This window comes from Magnolia sinica, chromosome 3 (assembly GCF_029962835.1).
Source record: "Magnolia sinica isolate HGM2019 chromosome 3, MsV1, whole genome shotgun sequence".
NCBI lineage: Eukaryota > Viridiplantae > Streptophyta > Magnoliopsida > Magnoliales > Magnoliaceae > Magnolia > Magnolia sinica.
This window is the reverse complement of record NC_080575.1, coordinates 2,162,917-2,181,051: the sequence shown is the minus strand read 5'-3', so window position 1 is coordinate 2,181,051 and position 18,135 is coordinate 2,162,917. Positions and strand designations below refer to the sequence as shown.

Sequence of the window (18,135 nt, the reverse complement as noted above, 5' to 3'; positions counted from 1 at the left end):
TGTCTTTCTCCTATGCAAGCATAGGGGGCTCACCGCAAGTGCTTAGAGCTCAGAGGGGGTGAGCCAGATTTCTGCATAAACGGGGGCATACACGGGATTCATGCCACCTAGCCCAATCAAAGTGTAACATGTGCACCTGTAACTATGCGGTAAAAGTAGAGATTCCTCGGTGAAATAACTTTTTTGCCATCAAGTCTACATCTGAAAGTCCTCACTGCAACGACAGTCCTTTTCACTGCAACGTCCAAATCTGGCCACATCAGGACTGCAGGCAATTTGCGTGCCATATATAGTAAATTAGAATCATGCGGTTCTTTTGAGCGTGCAAGGAAAGCATTTGGTGAGTCTCTCTCAGGAGTGCATTTGGTGAGTCCCGGACTCACCCAAGACGGTGTGGCCTTCCATGGGGCCCACCTTGACGTATGTATTCTGTATCCACGCCAAGCTGTCCATCTGGTATTTTAGATCAAACTGATATTTGTTTTTTTCTACTTCATCCAGAGACTTTATCAACAGATTGGATGGCTAATAAATACTATATAAACATTAAGGTGAGCCCTGAGAAGTTTTTAATGGTAGGACGTTCAATCACCACTGTTTCTAAAAACGGATGGACGAATGACATGGATACAAGATACATACATTAAGGTGGGCCCCACAATAAAGGCTGCACAGTCTTGGGTGAAACCCAGGTCTCACCCGGTCTCAGCTAATCTGCTCTCATCCTTCCTTTTTTTATTCCCTCACACCCACACACACCACAATGGGTACTCGAATAGAAACTCCTGTGAGTCTACAGCTAAGCCATGAGTTTCATTTTAGTTATCAGTAGTTATCTATTAAAGATCTTAGAGATGATCACTAATACATAATTACTATTAACATGAACTCATTATGCACTACTGATCAAAAGCCATATCAACTTGTTCATAAGTACCTATCAATTAGGGCCTTGGGATTATGTGAAAAAATATAAAAATTATTGCGCAAATCTGCTATTTAAGATGGATTACATTTATTTTTTTTCTTTCACCATTGTCACCATTCCCATGATCATCATTGTTATCATCAATATCTCCAGCTGACTTATTTTAGAGAGTATTTTACTGAAATCCAATTTCCTATTGGCAAAACCTAATATTGCGGAAACTTGAGTGTGAATTGCATGCAATGACGGTCTAACCATGACATGCAACCAATGAAAAAACACTTTGTGCACATGTCAAATGTGAGACTTCCGATTAAAAGTAAAAATTCCTCTACACAATTTTGTGTGAGGGTTCCATTGTCTGAAATGCACTTGACACATTTTCATTAGCCTCACATCATCATTGGACAGTAAGGGTTAAAACAAGATTGGTAAAAAAAAAAATACTTGCTTAAAATGAAAAAAGAAGAAGATATTAGTAACCAATTTTAAAACTATTCCACTTCCCTTGGCCTTTAAAACATAGTCCATTCATGAATAACCGGGGTAAATCATTTGCCGGTTTCATATCCAAACAACCCCTTTGAGAAGAGATTGATATTTCACGCCTTTCCCTAGCGATTTAGAATGGTAATTTCTACTGCTATTGAAACATGGAAAGCTAGAAACAGGGGGTATTGCATGGAAAATAAAAAGGGCATTATGGAAATGGGACCACCAAAAAATAAAGGGTATGTCATCATTTCCTAGACCATATAAACAGTGGACTCTGCTTGGATGTGCAGGAAACTTGAATCCTGAATAAAGAACATTCAGTGTAATCATGAAGAAATTAAGAAAGGACATTCTATGTATACTTCCCAGTATTGTAGTGTGATAAAGTAGCCATCAAATGGCAGCTACCTTTACTTGGACTCCAACTTGCATTTTGCAGCTGAGGCCCACAACTCATCCCACTTCAATACCCTGCGTCCAAACATACCCTGAACCTCCAGCATGCAACACTGATCTATAGAACAGGAAAAAAAAACAAAAACACCAGCTTCCTATATATGTATCTTGTTTTCAGATTGAAGGGCTTTCACTGCGAACAACATAAGAGGAACTATCTGAACCTTGGCCTGAGGCTACATAGTGCTCTCAGGCGGCAGAGTCCAATGACTTCGAGCTTGGAGGACCCTAGTCAAAATCTGGGGTCAAATCTCTGGTTGTGTTCCGTCAAAGTGTGTGGACCGTGATGTCCTCTCCATTATCAGTCTATTTGCAGACCATCAATCGAAGGGTTAGATTCTTGCATCTGAATGATTTCAGGGCAACATGAGCCCATCAGCTCAGGGCTCAAGTGCAATGATTCAGGACTAAGAACATATATACAGTCTTTGAGGTGAAGTCAAATAATTCCTCTAACAAAAAAGTTCTGTGCTGAGTGCAGCGAGAAGAAGACTAGAAAGAGATGAACAACAGAGAATGCCATGATGTAACAAATAACCAAAGACGTCTGAGATTGCTCAACGCTAATTTGGCTATTAAGGCGCTTGTAATGACATTCAACCTAAGAGGGAGGAATTATATGATCCTTGGCCCAAGAATATGCGATGTACCCCCATGCCCAGAGTCCCTACAAGTGTGGACCACTTTTTGATGATCCACCAATAATCTCTTAGGCAACGCCGTTGATGAACCATTTACCAAAAATCATCTGACTGGAAAATCCATAACATCCACTTGCTGGCCTGCAGGCGGCAGTGGCAAGCCACATTCAAAGAGAAATGGCTATGATTGGATGGCTGGGATCTACCAATCTGGCGATTTTCAGGGCATATTATATCCAATGCCAGCCGAAAGATCAGCACTCAGATCACCAAAATGTGATCCACTTCACAGTAACCTAGCATGAAACATATCCCGGCCCGAGGATCATATTCTTTCTCAAGAAATGCATACCACTAGCCATAGTCCACACATGAAAGATTTCCAGCTACAAAAACACATCTTCTTAAATACAGTTCAAAACAACAATACCTTCTTCCATTCTTCAGATGCTTTGCAAGTCAGTGCATCCTGCCTGACTAAGGGAATGGAATGGCTTCAGTCAACTACCTATCTCTTGTGATACAACAATCCGCTTCTTTTTCCGTTGGCTTTTTCTACGTTGGCCCGGTGGCGGACAACCAATGCGACGGATACGGGGAGGATATATGACTGTGCCTAGGCTAACATCTTCATTTGTGGGCTTGTCTACATCCGGTACTGGATTGATCTGCTTTGAATATGTTAAACGGTAGCGGTCCAGTGTATAGTACCCGGAGCAGTAATCATAACTGTTCCTACTCATCCGATCAAAGACCGCAACTGCGTGCATGCACGGCAAACCAATGATCTGCCATCTCTGGCATGTACACTCCCATGTCTCAAGGTTCACAATGTTGACAGTGTCATCGCGAACCTCAAACATGCTGCCTGATTGGGATACCACATTGAGAACCTGTGAGCGGTGCATCTCTTTCCGTAGCTTTTGCTCCATCGCATGCGTGAGCGTTGTCGACCACCTGTTTGCTGCCTCCCGACGTGAACAAATCATCTCCATCATCTTACACCGTATCACATCTACCATTTTTATCACAGACAGCTCTCGCTCCTCCGATATCCAGCCCACAAAAAGCTCAGTGATGCTTTTCGGGACAGATACATGATCATACCGTGAACCCCTGAAGTACACATTCGACCAATGCTCGGGCGTACTAGCCAGGACCCAAGCAGTGATGCCTGGTGAGACGTTTTTCATGTTCTCAATGCATGAATTGAAATCGACAACCCTGCAAGCATGGGCGGCCCGCCTAAATTCACCCGACATCTGCTCCCTCATCGGTTGTGGGCACGACCGTGTCAGCTCTGTCTGGAAGTCCCTTATGAGGTGGCGTAGGCTATATGCATGATAACTGTCCTCAAATACTTGAGGCACGGCTTCTGCCAGACCCTTGTGCCTGTCAGACACAAAAGTTATGGTGCGGGTCTTTGACACTGCAGATTTCAACTCAACTAGAAACCAGTGCCAGCTATCATAAGTCACGTCCTCTACTATAGCAAAGGCAATTGGAAAAATACCATCGTCTGCATCGACTGAGGCTGCAACCAACAACGTCCCCCAATACATGTCTTTCAGAGATGTCCAATTGAGGAAAATAAGGGGGCGGCAGCCATGCTCAAACCCATGTTGTGAAGCATGGAAAGAGACAAAAAGGCGGTGGAACCTCGAGTCATCAGTTGTGGCCAATGTAACACGGCTGCCCGGGTTCGTCTCCCTTATCTTCTCACAGAACCAAGGCAGATGATTGTATGTTTGTGCGTGAACACTCTGAAGCTGCTCCTTCGCAACCTGCTTTCCATGCCTTACCTGATGGTATTTCAAGCTAACTCCGTAATCTCGGTGGAGATCATCCACAATGTCCTGGGTTTTATACAGTGGAAAGCTTCGCAGCTTGTCTTTTATAATATTCACAAGCCATTGCTTCGTAGCCAGAGGATGGCCATAGTTGCCTCTAACCCCTCCGCACGTATGTACATTGGTTAGCGATCTAACTCTAAGCTTTTGTGTACTCTTCACTTTGGATGCGTGTATCCGCCATGGGCAGCCGTCAGCTTTACACTTAGCATGTAGGCGGCCTGATTCGTTTCTAACAAATATGCAGACAAAAGATTTCGCCATGGAATACTTGCGTAACGCATCGCGGAAGTCATGGGCACTGTCAAATTCTTGGCCCACGCCGATGGTAGCTTTCTCCCCGGTGTTTGTTAGCCTCAGCTGCCTAATAGGGTCGGCAGGAGCAATAGTAGAAGAAATAGGGGTGACAGAGTCTACAACCGCAGTCCTGCTTGCAGTCCCGCTTCCCCTGCAAGATCAGGCATTCCATGTAATGTCATCATGCAAAGTATAATTCCTGTATGCACTGTGGCCTGAACTTAGGCAAAAGGAAATATACAATTTTCAATCAGCTTTTGTTCGGTCCAGCAAACTGTTCATGTTGAGCCCACCTTCCAGTGATCCAAATAATTTGCACAGAGGGCCCCATAGTCGATGGTAGATGCCCCAAGGATGTTCCTAATCAGATTATTTCTAACCATCCAATTCAACCCCAATTAAATGTAGACCATTGTAGTCGTTAATTTGCATCAGATGCGCAGGAGCATCTGGTTGGGAAGATATTAGGGCACTGGCCACCCCATCGTGAGTTCGACCACATCAATGGCTTAGGTTGCACAAAGGTGGGTACCACATGAACCATTGCAGGGTCAAAAAAAATGCCATTTCAGCGAGCATTATGCAAATAATTCAGGCAAATACCTTGGGCCAACTGTGTTCAACACAATGTGAGGAACAGCATTGTGATGAACGGTATCTCCTGCTACGATGTAAACATCTATCGTTGCCGACTGCTTGTGAAAATCAATCATGCGTTGCAAATCTTTGTCATTTGATACTGTGATAGGAGTTCGCTTGTTTCCTGGGAGGAAGTACTTAATGGAAGAGGTACCTACATCACATTTTCCCATCTCAGCTATTTCGGACTTAAAATCGTCCAAGTTTGTGTTGCGATCAACCTCCATTGCATGTGCTTCGCCGCCCATATATAACATGGTCCCATCATAATTTGGCACGAACTCCCCACCAAATTGGCAAATAACCACAATTTTCCCCGTCTGGCTGCAATTATCTAAGATTAGACATTCAAAGAGAATTCAACAAGTGAGATGTAAAACCTACAGAACAAAACAACCAATTTCTTATTAGATAGTCTAGCATTTGTGCATCTTCATTCAACAAAATATGATTAAAAGTTCAACATAAAAGCCAAGAAAATGCATATATGGCTCATGTACACAAGTTTTGATACAGTTCAATACATGTAGACAGTGTAAACAAATTATTACTAAAAGTTTAACATAAAAGCCATGAAACTATATATAAAGCTCATGAACACAAGTATATACATTTCAAAACATATCGACGATAACAATGACACTTTGAGATATCTATAAATCATTGTCGTCATCATAGTCAGCATCATAGCCCAGCCCTAAGCTATTTGGGGTCTGCTGGTTCTGAAAAAAGATTGGTTGGCAAAGTTTGATTATCTGCTGCCCATCTGATATTCATTATCAAACTTCATCCTTTGGAGTGTCACATCCAGGCAAAGTCTATAAAAAAATAATAAATAAAATTGTCTAGTACAAGAAAAACAAAAGTTTGAAGCCAATGCCTTGCTTAAATTAACTTGATATGCTTCACATTTACCGCCATGAATTCACATGCAAATGATAGAAAAAAATATCTGAGTACATGAGAAGAATAAATTCGAACATAATGACAAAAATAACTAAAGCAGAGTCATTGTCAGTGCCATCTTCATCATCATCCAAATGCCTGGGTAATGTAGGGGCATTTTCACACCGGGCTCGAGTGGGGTTGCCTGAGGGATGTAGGGGCACGCTTGGGATGGGTGGCCCGTGTGAGGTAGGTGGCTTGCATGAGGTGGTACCCATGTGATTTGGAGCCCACGAGGAGGGTTCGGCCGAGATCCTAACCCATGAGATGTGGGGCCTGGGCTATGAGATAAAGGGATTGATTCGCCATGCTCTAACAGTTCAAGCTTTTAGAGCAAGTGGTTAATTGTCCTACATCACTGGGTCTGATACACAAATCTTGTTTCGCCATTCCACTCTATCAAGGGCCAGACCTTCAGTTAGACTGTAGGTCATCAAATCTTTTCTTACTACCTCCATCCACATCCATTTGGGCCTTCCCTTGCTCTTTTAGAGCCTTCAATGTGTACCAACTCACTCCTAGCCAAAGCAGCTATTGATCTTTGTTGCACATGACCAAACCATCTAAGTCTACTTTCCCTCATATTATTACCTATTGGCACTACTAAATTCCCTCAAATGCATTGATTTCTAATTCTATCCTTCCTTGTCTTGCCACTCATCATCCATCTCAACATCAGGATTTCAACTACACTCATCCTATGAACATGTTCCTTACTTCCTTAATTGCCCAACATTCTTTCCCATAAAGCACGGTTGGTCTTATAGCTATCCTATATATTTTCCCTTTAAGTTTGAGTGATACACGATGATCACATAAAACTCCAGAGGCACGTCTCCATTTCTTCCACCCAACTTGAATTCTATGGGCAACATCTTTCTCAATCTCTCCACTCTCAAGAATTATTGACCCAAGGTATCAAAAGTGGTGATTTTTGGAAACTTCTTGGTCAACAATTGTAACTAATTCCTCGTTTTCACCCCTATTGTTACTGAAATGACACCCCATATACTCTGTTTTAGTCCAACTAATTTTAAATCCTTTAAATTCTAAAGCATCCCTCCATAAATCTAGTGTTGTGTTTACACTCCCCCTCATCTTGCCAATCAAAACTATGTCATTTGCAAATAACATACACTATGGGATCTCTTCCTACAAATGCCTCATTAACTCGTCCATAACCAATGTCAAAGGCACAAGTTCAATGGCCAATGCCAAACCCTGATGCAAGCAAACAATAATTGGGATCTCTTCCTACAAATGCCTTGTTAACTCGTCCATAACCAATGTGAAAGGTATGGGCTCAATGGCCAATGTTGACCACTGATGCAAGCAGACAATAATTGGGAACTCACTTGTCTTTAAAAAATAATAATAATAATAATAAAATAAAAACAACTAGGAGCTCACTTGTCTCTCCAATAGGGATCCTCAAATTTGTTACTGCTCCCTAACGTCATGCATATCCCTAATCATGTTAATATATCCTCTTGAAATTCCCTTCCTTCCTAGCACCCACCAAATTAACTCTCTAAGGAGTAAAGACCCTATCGTAAGCTTTCTCTAAATCAATAAATACCATGCGGAGATCCTTCCTCCTCTTGCTATATTTCTCCGTCAATTGTCTAAGTAAGAAAATAGCTTCAATTGTAGACCTCCTAGGCATGAAACCAAATTAATTTTATGATACATTTATTTCATGCCTTACTCTTTACTCAATCACTCTCTCCCAAAGTTTCATTGTATGGCTCATAAGTCTAATCCCGCGATAGTTAGTGTAGCTATGTATGTCTCCTTATATTCTTATAAATAGGTATGATGGTACTTTTCCTCCATTCATATGCATTTTCTTCAAGCTTACAATCTTGTTGAATAGCTTTGTCAACCAAAATAGCCTAGTATCTCTCATACACTTCGAGGCCTCCGTTGGTATACCATTTGGTCCAAGAGCCTTTCTTGTTTTCATCTTATCTTTCTCAAAGCTTCTTTCATTTCAAATATCATATCCTGCGAAAGTATCTATGGTTTCTGATACTATCTAAATCTATGATTCCAAAACAACATAAGTAGAGTTAAGCCTAAAAGTTTTGGAGATCCTAAGCCTTGAAATGGAAAAACGAGAAGATTTCCAAAAAAGGCCATTTGTAAAATAGGGGATTCACAATTTCACATATATGTATGTATATGTGCGTCTGTCTATGAGAAATTATGACATCCCTACCTTCATGGGATGCTATCGATGTCGCCAAACCTTTAGATTGACGTGTGGTACAATCTATCTTTAACATTCTTAATCATAAAGCGGCTAGGAAATTTTGGGAATACTTTCTGCAAGTATTAGTTGTATAATAGGTATTCTAGAGGAACTTAGCAAGATGCTGGTGAGTGATATGGTACTTAGGAGGCATATTTCTTTCGAAATGAACGACTGATTATGTGGAGAATGCTCCCTTTGACACTATGTAGGAACCTTGGAAGGATTAGGACACTAGGATTTTCAACAATAAAGTGGAGAATCGATGAAGGTAATGCTCATGATGAAGGACTTTATCAATGAACAGCCATTGGTAATTCAAGGTATGGCTATCGAACCTGAGAACGGATTTGAAAGAGGTCACTGAAAGTAAAAGGAAGGCACTTTCATTTCCTATTGTCATCATGTGTAAGCATACCTTCAACACTTGTCTTTTATTACCAGACAAACTCAACATAGAGAAACCCAAGAACTTTAGTCTCTAGACTCCCAAACAATCTTCAAATGTGCCCCAACTCATATCCACCAGCTTAAAAGAAAAATGAAAGTCTAGAATCATCTCACCCATGAATTGGGTTGGACATCCAAGGGCTGGAAATCCAACGGAAAGACTACTCCACTTCTGCTTTCGTGATTGGTGAAAACAGTTGCCAACTTGCCACTGCATTTCGCAAATGAGATGGTTTAGGCTTTTTGTTTGGATGCATTATTGAAATAGAAATGCAAAAGTAAGTTCAAGAAAATGGCAAAGGCCAAATTGCAATCGCATTCCTTAATCCTTAGTATTCACATTAATGGCTAGCTCCCAAGCAGTTAATTTCAAGGTGGACTTGAAAGGCTGTAAGCGTGATTTGAAGGGTACTGACTCATTATGATAAGATGATGAAAACTTGGGGATTCACTCTTTATTGAACTAATTCTTCATCATAGTTCAATTCAATAATGCATTAGCCTTAAGAATCAGCACCAGTTCACAAACTCAAAGGCATCTAACATCTAGAAGGCATATACAACTCAATTGGGCAAAACAATAAAATGAATGAAGTTCTTCGTAATGAACTTCTGTTTTACCTTGCTGCCGAAAGGGCAAAGCACCAGAATCTGCACCAGAAGAAGGAGAAGAAGGAACTGCTAATGCATCACAAAAAGCTCTATGTGCAATGAAGCTATTTTTCCTGACCAAAAAAAAAAAGACAAATAAAAGAAGTTACTGATTCAGCACAATGGTGATCCTTATAATGCAATTCCAGGATAAATGACACAGGGCACAGTAGTCCATGATCTGGATTGTTCATTGAGCATGTTCCACCATGAATCAACCACAGCCAAAAAAAACCTCACTGATCATGACAGGCTTCAATGCCTGATTAGTGACCTACAAACCGATGGTAGAAATGAATATTCACATTCATCAGCACTGAAGAGGAGAGGGCCTACTGTCCAATTCATAAAATTCACTAAGAGCAGTCAATCCACAGTAAGAACCACCTATCGAACAGGCCAGAGAGCATGGAGTTGTGCCACATGTGAACTTGAGTGCAACAGTGAACAAAAAGGATGAAATGTGCGACTGCTCAATCAACCTTTCTTTCCACCGAACAAACTGAACCTTGTCTTCTAGTTATCCACATCACTCACAAGGTGCTCACACAGTTTGCCAAACAAGTTGATTGATCAATATTATACGAATCCAACCGTTCAAATTGTTTGATTGATGATCTGGACTAGATCTGTGGTTTGATGATCAATCTAATGGGATCAATGGTTAGATTACATTGTGGGGCTGAGAGACTCAATGGATAGCCATTATTTTTTTAGGATTTACGTGTTTTAGTTGGTAATTAGGGTTTGACAAGTATTTAACAAATTTTTCGATTTTATATTTTTGTCACTTTATTGGTAGGCCACTTTTGGAGTACCAAATGATTTATGAATGACACCAAAATGGCCCATTTGGTAGCCTATTATTGAGTAAACAAGCACAAGATAATGCAATTTCAGGACCATTTGGGTGAGATATGGTCCATTTACATAACACCATATGGTAGTGACAGGATTTAGGGGCAATTTGGTCATTTTCTATTAGTAGGATTTCTCTTTTTTTATTTAAGCCTAAATAAGGCTGTGTTACTGTGAATGCTAGGAAATCGGTGCCCACACTGATTTTGTTATTTAGTTGAGGAGTGATTGGGCTGATTTGGATTGATGATGCAAATAGACTTGGAGTCGCCACTAGCCATTTAAATCAAAATCCCGCAGTCGGCTAGAAGCTACAAAATATGTAAAGCCAAAGAATCCAAGGACTCTCTTGCCTTAAGTTAACTCCTGATCTGCGACCTGGAATTCTGAGTAAGGGACCTTGGTTACAAAGAGGGAAGGTGTTAGGCACCCTCTCTGCCCGTACAAATGTACGGTCTCTATTTCGTGTAATAAGCTGATCTTAGGGGACAAAATGGTAGGATATGAAGTATTAAAAATGGACTATGCAGAATCGAATTTCTAATATGGCAGGTCCGAAATCCCAGCAAGCTGCGGAGCATACGTCCAGAGAATGTCTATAGGAGTTTTTGAACAGGTGTGATGATGGTAAAATATCATTAAAAGAGGACTAGGCTACCATAAGTTTCTAATGTGACAAGATCCGGTATTTGGTAAGTCACAGTGCATACATTCAATGGCAACTTAGAGAAGCGGGGAAGTTGAGAAGGGAAATAATGATGCTATTGATGAAATATAAATACCTAATGATGATTGCATGATCTTTGACTTGCACTTGAAATGACTTAAATGTTTGGATGCACCATGGTTGAGAATGATTGACCCAAGTAGGATTATAAGGCTAAGAGATGACTAGAGGAGGCTAGAGGGAGTTGAAGAGATGGGAGCTTGAGAACTCAAGTACTTCCTCTCTCTCTCTCTCTCACACACACACCCTCTCACCCTTTGTGGATTGGTAGTTGATTGTTGGTTAGAAATGAGGAGAAGTGAAGAGTATTTATAGCCTTTTAGGATGGCCTTTTGGTAATTCTCAGGACATTGGAGGGTGAAGGATGATGTGATGGCTTATGATTAGTTGAGAGAAGGGTAATGTCACATGGCATTCCCTTATATGCTCTTGAGCTTGGTAGGATGGTAAATAAGGTAAGTTTTGGGATTAATTGTATAGGAGAGTTGACTTTGGGAGGGAGGAACAGTTGTGTGCTCAAAGAGCACATTGGTCAAGGCAAGGCGGTAATCAGATTACTGTCTGGCTCCGCGCACATTTTTCGAGAGGGGCGGTAGTCCGATTACCGCCCGCGGTAGTCAGATTACCGCCCAGGTACAGTTGCTCCCGTAATTTGATTGGTGGGCCTATTTCGAGCCCGAAGAGTGGCCCAAAGCCCCTTTTTGGATATTTGGCCCAAAATAGCTAAAAATTAGCTCGATTATGACTGAAAGTGGCTTGGAAAATGAATTGATAATGGGTGAAGGTTTGGGCATACTTTGGTTGGGTAATGGCTTGAGATCGGCTAGGGTTTGGATCAGGTTTGGGAAATGGTTGCGATTTTGGGTAGGGTGTGAGGTTTAGGTTCAGTTCCTAAGGATCATCCATGCCTTATCAAGTTGCTAACCTGGGTGGGGTGTCTGCAGTTATGGAGGTGTAATATATTTTTATTTTTATTTTTTTGAGAAGTGACGAAATTTTATAAAAGAAGCAAGGAAAAAGATACAAGGGAGTTGGCCCGCTGAGATAGCAAACCAAAACCCCACAACTTAAGAAAAACTAAAATAAAACGCTCCTAGAAGCGTGCAACCCATGGGAGGCCCATTCCACTATAAGAAAATGGACCCTCCTAATAAGATACCCGATGACATTAGACTCCCCACTGAAGCATCTCCCGTTACGCTGTTCCCAAATCGCCCACCACACTGCTGCTAGCGCCATTCTCCAAATCTGATTTTTCTGATTACCGAAATATGCCCCATGCCAAGCTTTAACTAGACTAACGGTAGAGGAGGGGAGAACCCATGAAGTATTAAACCAAGAGAAAACCACTGTCCCTAACTGTAGCGTGAGGGGGCAATGGAGGTGTAATGCATTATTATGATCATCTGAATAAAACTTCTTTGGTTTGTTGTTTCCTTACTTGGTTTAAGAGGTTTTTCGCAGTCTCTAACATTTAGCTAGAGGATTGTTGGGTTTTTCCCACAATCTATTTCTTCCTTTCTTTGATCTCAAAGCAAGTTCCTCCTTCGGTAAACTGAAACAAGGTAATTTTCTCATCTCAATCATTCCCTTTCTTTTTTCCCTTTTCCTCAATCCTTCATCTTCCCTTTTCTTTTCTTTTTCCTTTTCCCTTTTCCCTTCCTTCCCAAATCAAAAACCCTAAACCATGCCCTTTCCTTTTTTCCCTTCCTTCCCAAAACCCTTCAAAACCTAATCGCATCCACCTTCAAAACATAAAAATAAAAGAAGAAGAAGTTTCCACTCCCTAAAAACACTTGGATCAGCACTCCGAGCCTAAAATCTGGCATATGTTCTTTCTTAGAGATTTTGTGGATAGGAAGATGGTCATACGCCTCGTATGATTATCCCTATCTGGATTCCTATTTCCCTCTATATCCCTCAAATTATTCTTATCTAGGTTACCTTGGCTATCATGATTGTCCTTCATATTGCCTTGAGTCTTACCCATCTCCAGATGTGTCTCATGGCAATTTCTTTCAACAACCCTCCCGATATTTATGAATGGCGACAACCACATGTCGGTTACTCCAAAAGCATTTTCTTACACGGAAATGTCAGCAATGGCTAAGAATGTTCAAGAGACGTGGGAAGAGAATCTTCATGAACTCTAGAATGATATTAGAGCATTATTAAGGGAAGATATTAGAAAAGAATTCAAGGACCTCCAAGATGCGGTAAGAGCTTACTTTGAGCCCTTGATTGAAAGGGAAACGCATATAGACTTCAAACTATATTATCTGGAGTTCCTAGGGATGACGTGGTTGTAGATAGTGTAACAACCTAAAAAAGAATCCTCCTTTGGAATGCTTAATGGATCTATGGATGGAGATGGATCAACAGTCAGATCAGAGGAAGTTCGAGTCAAACCAAAATATCATATGGCGGATAACCCAATTGAAAAGTTTGAGGGTTTAACAAATATGGACAATCTGATGTTCAAAGAGATGGAAAACGCTACAATCATAGTGGCAAATTCTATAGAGGTCAACATAATGGCACAATCTCAACGTCAATCAGGGTGCACGGATCGTAAGCAAACTGTGATGAAGGGGCCACAAGCAATGTCTAGAACACGGAGGACCAACAAGAAGTGAAATAAAAGATGGCGTGTATTTCAATGTTGTATTATGCACAAGCTGCTTGTTAGGTATGTAGGTCTCCACCATCAACTGCCAATGAAGCCAAAGAATAACTGCAAACGAGGATCTTTGCTGGAGATTAACACTACTAATTTAAACTCAAGGACGGGTCCTTTTCTAAGCCGGATGGAATCGATGCAACCAAGTGGCCACGCAAGTTGAGCGATCAAGATTTTAAAAATCCAACCGCTCACAATATCTTCATTAATGATCTAGGCCAAATCCATGGTCCGATGATCAATCTGATGTGATCAATGGTTAGATTACATTGTGAGGCAGAGAGGATCAACGGACGGTCATTATATTTCTACATTTTTTTTGGTTTGGCTAGTTATTAGGGTTTGATTAATCATTTAATAATTTTCCCTTGTATTTTTGTCACTTTTTTAGTGAGCCACTTTCGGGGTACAAACGATGTCCAAATGACTCGATATTGGTCTTGTTTGATAGCCTATTGAGCAAGCTTTCAAACAAGCCCAAGATCGTGCAATTTCGAGGCCATTTGGGTGAGAAATGCCCATATGGTAGTGGCATAATTTAGGGGCAGTTTGGTCATTTTCTATCCTTAGGGCTTCTCTTTTCTTGATTTAAGCCTGTATAAGGCTATGCTATGGAGGTGTAATGCATTATTATGATAATTTGAATAAAATTTATTTGGTTTTTGTTTCTTTATTCAGTAGAAGATTTGGAAAGGAGGTTTTTTCATGGTTTCTAGCATTTGTGTAAAGGATTGTTGAGTTCTTTCCGACGATCTCTTTCTTCTTTTCTTTGATCTATTTGCATCCCCTTTTGGGGTTTGCATTACAGTTGATGGGAGATGCCCCTCGAAAGATTCTCCACATCATGACCTGAATCATCCCAGTTGGTCCCGTTCAAATGACAGCCACTTCTTACAGTCACCCATTTCGCCCAATGGCTATGATCATTTAGCGGGCGAGATATTACAGCAGGGCCCATACAAAGATGAGGTCCAAGTGATCACCACCTCAGTCCACTGAATCATAGGCCCAACAATAAATGTAAACCACTTTTTGTATCACCCACTTCACCCAACGTCTACAATCATCTAGAGAGCAAGATGTTAGAGCAGGAGCCCATTCCAAGATGAGGGTCCACCTGATCAACGGCTCAGGCCACTGAATCATGGGCCCCACAAGTAGTGTTGTCCAATTAAGAATAAGAGGAGCAACTTATCAACATTCTGCTGCATTTGGGTAGGCACATCTCTAAATAAAAATTCCTAATCCTCTCGAGAACGGAGGAGGAATGGCAAGGTAGAAACCTGGAGAAGACGCTACCACAGCCGCAGCGGTGCCCCATCCTCCTGCTCCTACCACATGTCTTGGAGTGTGTCTTCCAGTCAGCCTCCACCGCATACTCCCGCTCGCACCGCCCACACTTCCACTTCTTCTCTCCGTGCTTCCTCCTGTAATGCATCTTGATCGCCGTCGGGTCGCCAAGCGCCCGTGCTGGGTCGTGCCGGTCGCACGTAGGCTCTGGGCATATGTAGACCCGCTTCCGGCCTGCCGCTTCCTCCTCCTCCCTCGCCCGCCGCTCCAGCTCCTGCTGCTGCTGCTGCAGCAGCTGCTGCGGCAGGTTGTGTGTCCGCAGGTGCATCTGGAGGTTGTGGTCCCGCTGGAACTCTTTGTTGCAGATAACGCATATGTAGCGGTTGATGGCCGTTAGTGTTTCGGGCGAGAGAGCGATCACCTCCGCGTCTGGATCTGCGCCAAAATGAGAAATGCAAATATCGTATTAGAAATGCTTCTAGGGTTTGACATTTTTGCATCTTTTCCCCCTTTTTTCGTCCTTTTACCTGGTGTGAGATCTCGCTTTCTCTTAGCTGTCGATGCCATTTTTGCAGGTTTTCCTTTCTTCTTTGAACAGCTCGGGATGGATTGGGAATTTCGGATTCTAGGGTTTTTTTTACAGAGATTCCAGTGGGGGTTGGATGGAAAGAGGGGAACAGGAAAAGGAGCTTTCGACACACCAACCTTGCAGAGCAGGAATTATGAGAGGTGGACCCTAGTACTCGGCGAGTCTACGTACGGTTTACTCACTCGCGGGGTTTTTGTGTGTGGGGCCCACTGGTTTGTGATTCTAGCCGTTGGTTTTGATGGGGAAATATGTAGGTGGGGATGATTCGGACATCTCCTTGGTTTCGGTAGATCCTGGTCGCTACATTGGTGGCCCTCAAATAAACGGTTAGGAGAAGGTCGATTAATGGCTGTCAGAGTTTTGATCGCACATGAATGGCGCCCGCGTGCGCTGCATGCGTAGTGCGCGTACCCGACGAATACTTACATATTTAAAAAATTAGCACTGGAATTGTGTGTTCGTCGGGGGCATGGGAGTTTTGTGTCCAACACCCAAACAATAGAGCTCGTGGCACACGTGTGTGTGATACTAACCGTTCGTCGAGTGGAAACAGCAGCTGATGGCTGCAGAAAGACAGACTGATCCGATGATCTAATCCATCAAACTGAAGAACTTAGCCTGCAGTATGTGTACCGCAGCTTTCTTCCTAGTCCGTTAGTGCCCATCTGCAGTAGAATCAAGACCATCCGATTGGACTCTCCAATGTGGGCCCAGTAATGGACAGTGCAGATCTAGCCCACGTGTTTCAACTGTGCGCTTTAAAGTGGACTTGAAACATGAGTGGGCCCGACCTATTTAAAGCTGAAAGAAATCATCCGACATGTCACTGCTCGTTTTTTGTAGCTGGCGGGGTACAGCGTCCTAATCTGCTGTTTCTCACAGCTGAGGCCTTTATTTCAGGGATCTGGACCGTCCATTTTACGGATCCCAGTGTATTCAGTACATATTCTAGCACCCCAATACCGACACGCCACGTGTTCGATAAAAATACGCACTTGTCGAAATATATGGCTGAGACCCATCTGGGAGTTTTAATGTCCATTGCCATCTATGGCTGTATAAGCAGGGCGTGCTCTGTCGGTTTTATGTCGATACTGGCACGTGGGTTTTCTTCACAGACGACGTGAACTCCGGTACGAGGGCCAGGTGCGGACCCGGTCCAAAGATCAGCCAGTATCATTATCAGGTGGGCCATGCGAGAATCTTCTATATTCGATGCACACGTGTAACCTCATGATAAGTGAGCTGTTCTGGTTTTTTGGGCCAGTGCTCGTGGACAGTGCGTAACGTGAGATGAATGGCTAAATCCTGCATCCACGTGAGGGACACCGGGCATGCTTCAGACCTGACTTTTCATCCTTGCCTGCAGCAGATCTGGCCCTCATGGTACACCGTACACGTGCGTGAGTTCCAGCCCATTCATCAGGTGGGGCCTGTCCTTGTTATGAATCGGGCTGGTTCAGTTATACCCATTGGCTTTGTCGGTGGTTGGGAGAGGTTGGGCTTGGCGCATATGGCCCGATCAATTCTCAGGTGTGCTGCAGGTTAAGGTTGCAGGAATGCATTCTAACGTGTTGTGATATGATAATTAAGGGTGTACATCAAGTTGAATCAAGTTGGGCCGGCATTAGCTTAACTCGGCTCAGCCACTAATTGGCCTCAGCTTGAACTCGGTTCAGATCGGTCCCCTTGAACCTAACTACCCAGCTCAGCTCAGTTCAGTCAGTTGCTTAGGCCAATTCAAACCAAGTTATAAAAAAGATCGAGTTGCGTTCGCTTGTGCAGTATTTTCACAAACACCTGGATTGCACCTTTAAAATACCATTGTATGTAAAACAACAGCAAAAGTTTTTCAGATATTTTATCAAACACCTTTTAAATAATATAAAAATCAAGAAAAAATTGGTATTTGTTTCGGAGATATACCTTCCTTGCCGTCAGCCACACTTTGTTGAGTCATTTCATCAAACACTTGGTGAGCAACATCAATATCAAAATAACCAAGTCACCAAACTAGTTCGATTCGAGTTGGGTTTGATTCGAGTCGAGTCGAGTTGGAGCCAGCTCAAACTCAGCTTCGAACCGAGTTGAATAGAGCTTTTTCGAGTCGAATCAAGCTAACCCATGTACACCTCCAAGGACAATATACATTCCTAGCATCAACATCTACAAATGTATGGCACATTTGAATATATGGAAATATATTGTGGGAAGGAAAATTGCCGAATGTGTCACGTTAGTTAGCTTTGAAAAACACTTACAAAATTGTTGAATTTTTTGATAAAATTTCAAGAGACGTTAAAAATACATCATCACATGATTAAAAATAAAAGATCACATTAAAACCAGGATGCAGAATACATTTTCTCCATATGAAGTATTACA

General features: G+C 42.1%; 1 protein-coding gene across 2 annotated transcripts; it reads right to left on the bottom strand.

The window, feature by feature from the left end:
* Nucleotides 1-1,647: 1,647 nt before the first annotated feature.
* On the bottom strand, nt 1,648-15,896 carry LOC131239257 (uncharacterized). 2 transcript variants are annotated; one of them, XR_009168110.1, is made up of 6 exons: nt 15,689-15,896; nt 15,155-15,596; nt 9,577-9,680; nt 5,271-5,640; nt 2,951-4,818; nt 1,648-1,937 (listed from the first exon to the last, which is right to left on the bottom strand). XR_009168110.1 is itself a non-coding variant. In XM_058236862.1 (5 exons), the coding sequence occupies exons 1-5, from the start codon at nt 15,726-15,728 to the stop codon at nt 3,021-3,023; spliced, it is 2,754 nt and encodes a 917-aa protein (XP_058092845.1). In that variant the 5' UTR covers nt 15,729-15,896; the 3' UTR covers nt 2,885-3,020. The 2 variants fall into 2 exon arrangements, 1 of the variants encoding a protein (XP_058092845.1); XM_058236862.1 differs by lacking the exon at nt 1,648-1,937 and having other exon boundaries at nt 2,885-4,818.
* Between the last annotated feature and the right edge of the window lie 2,239 nt (nt 15,897-18,135).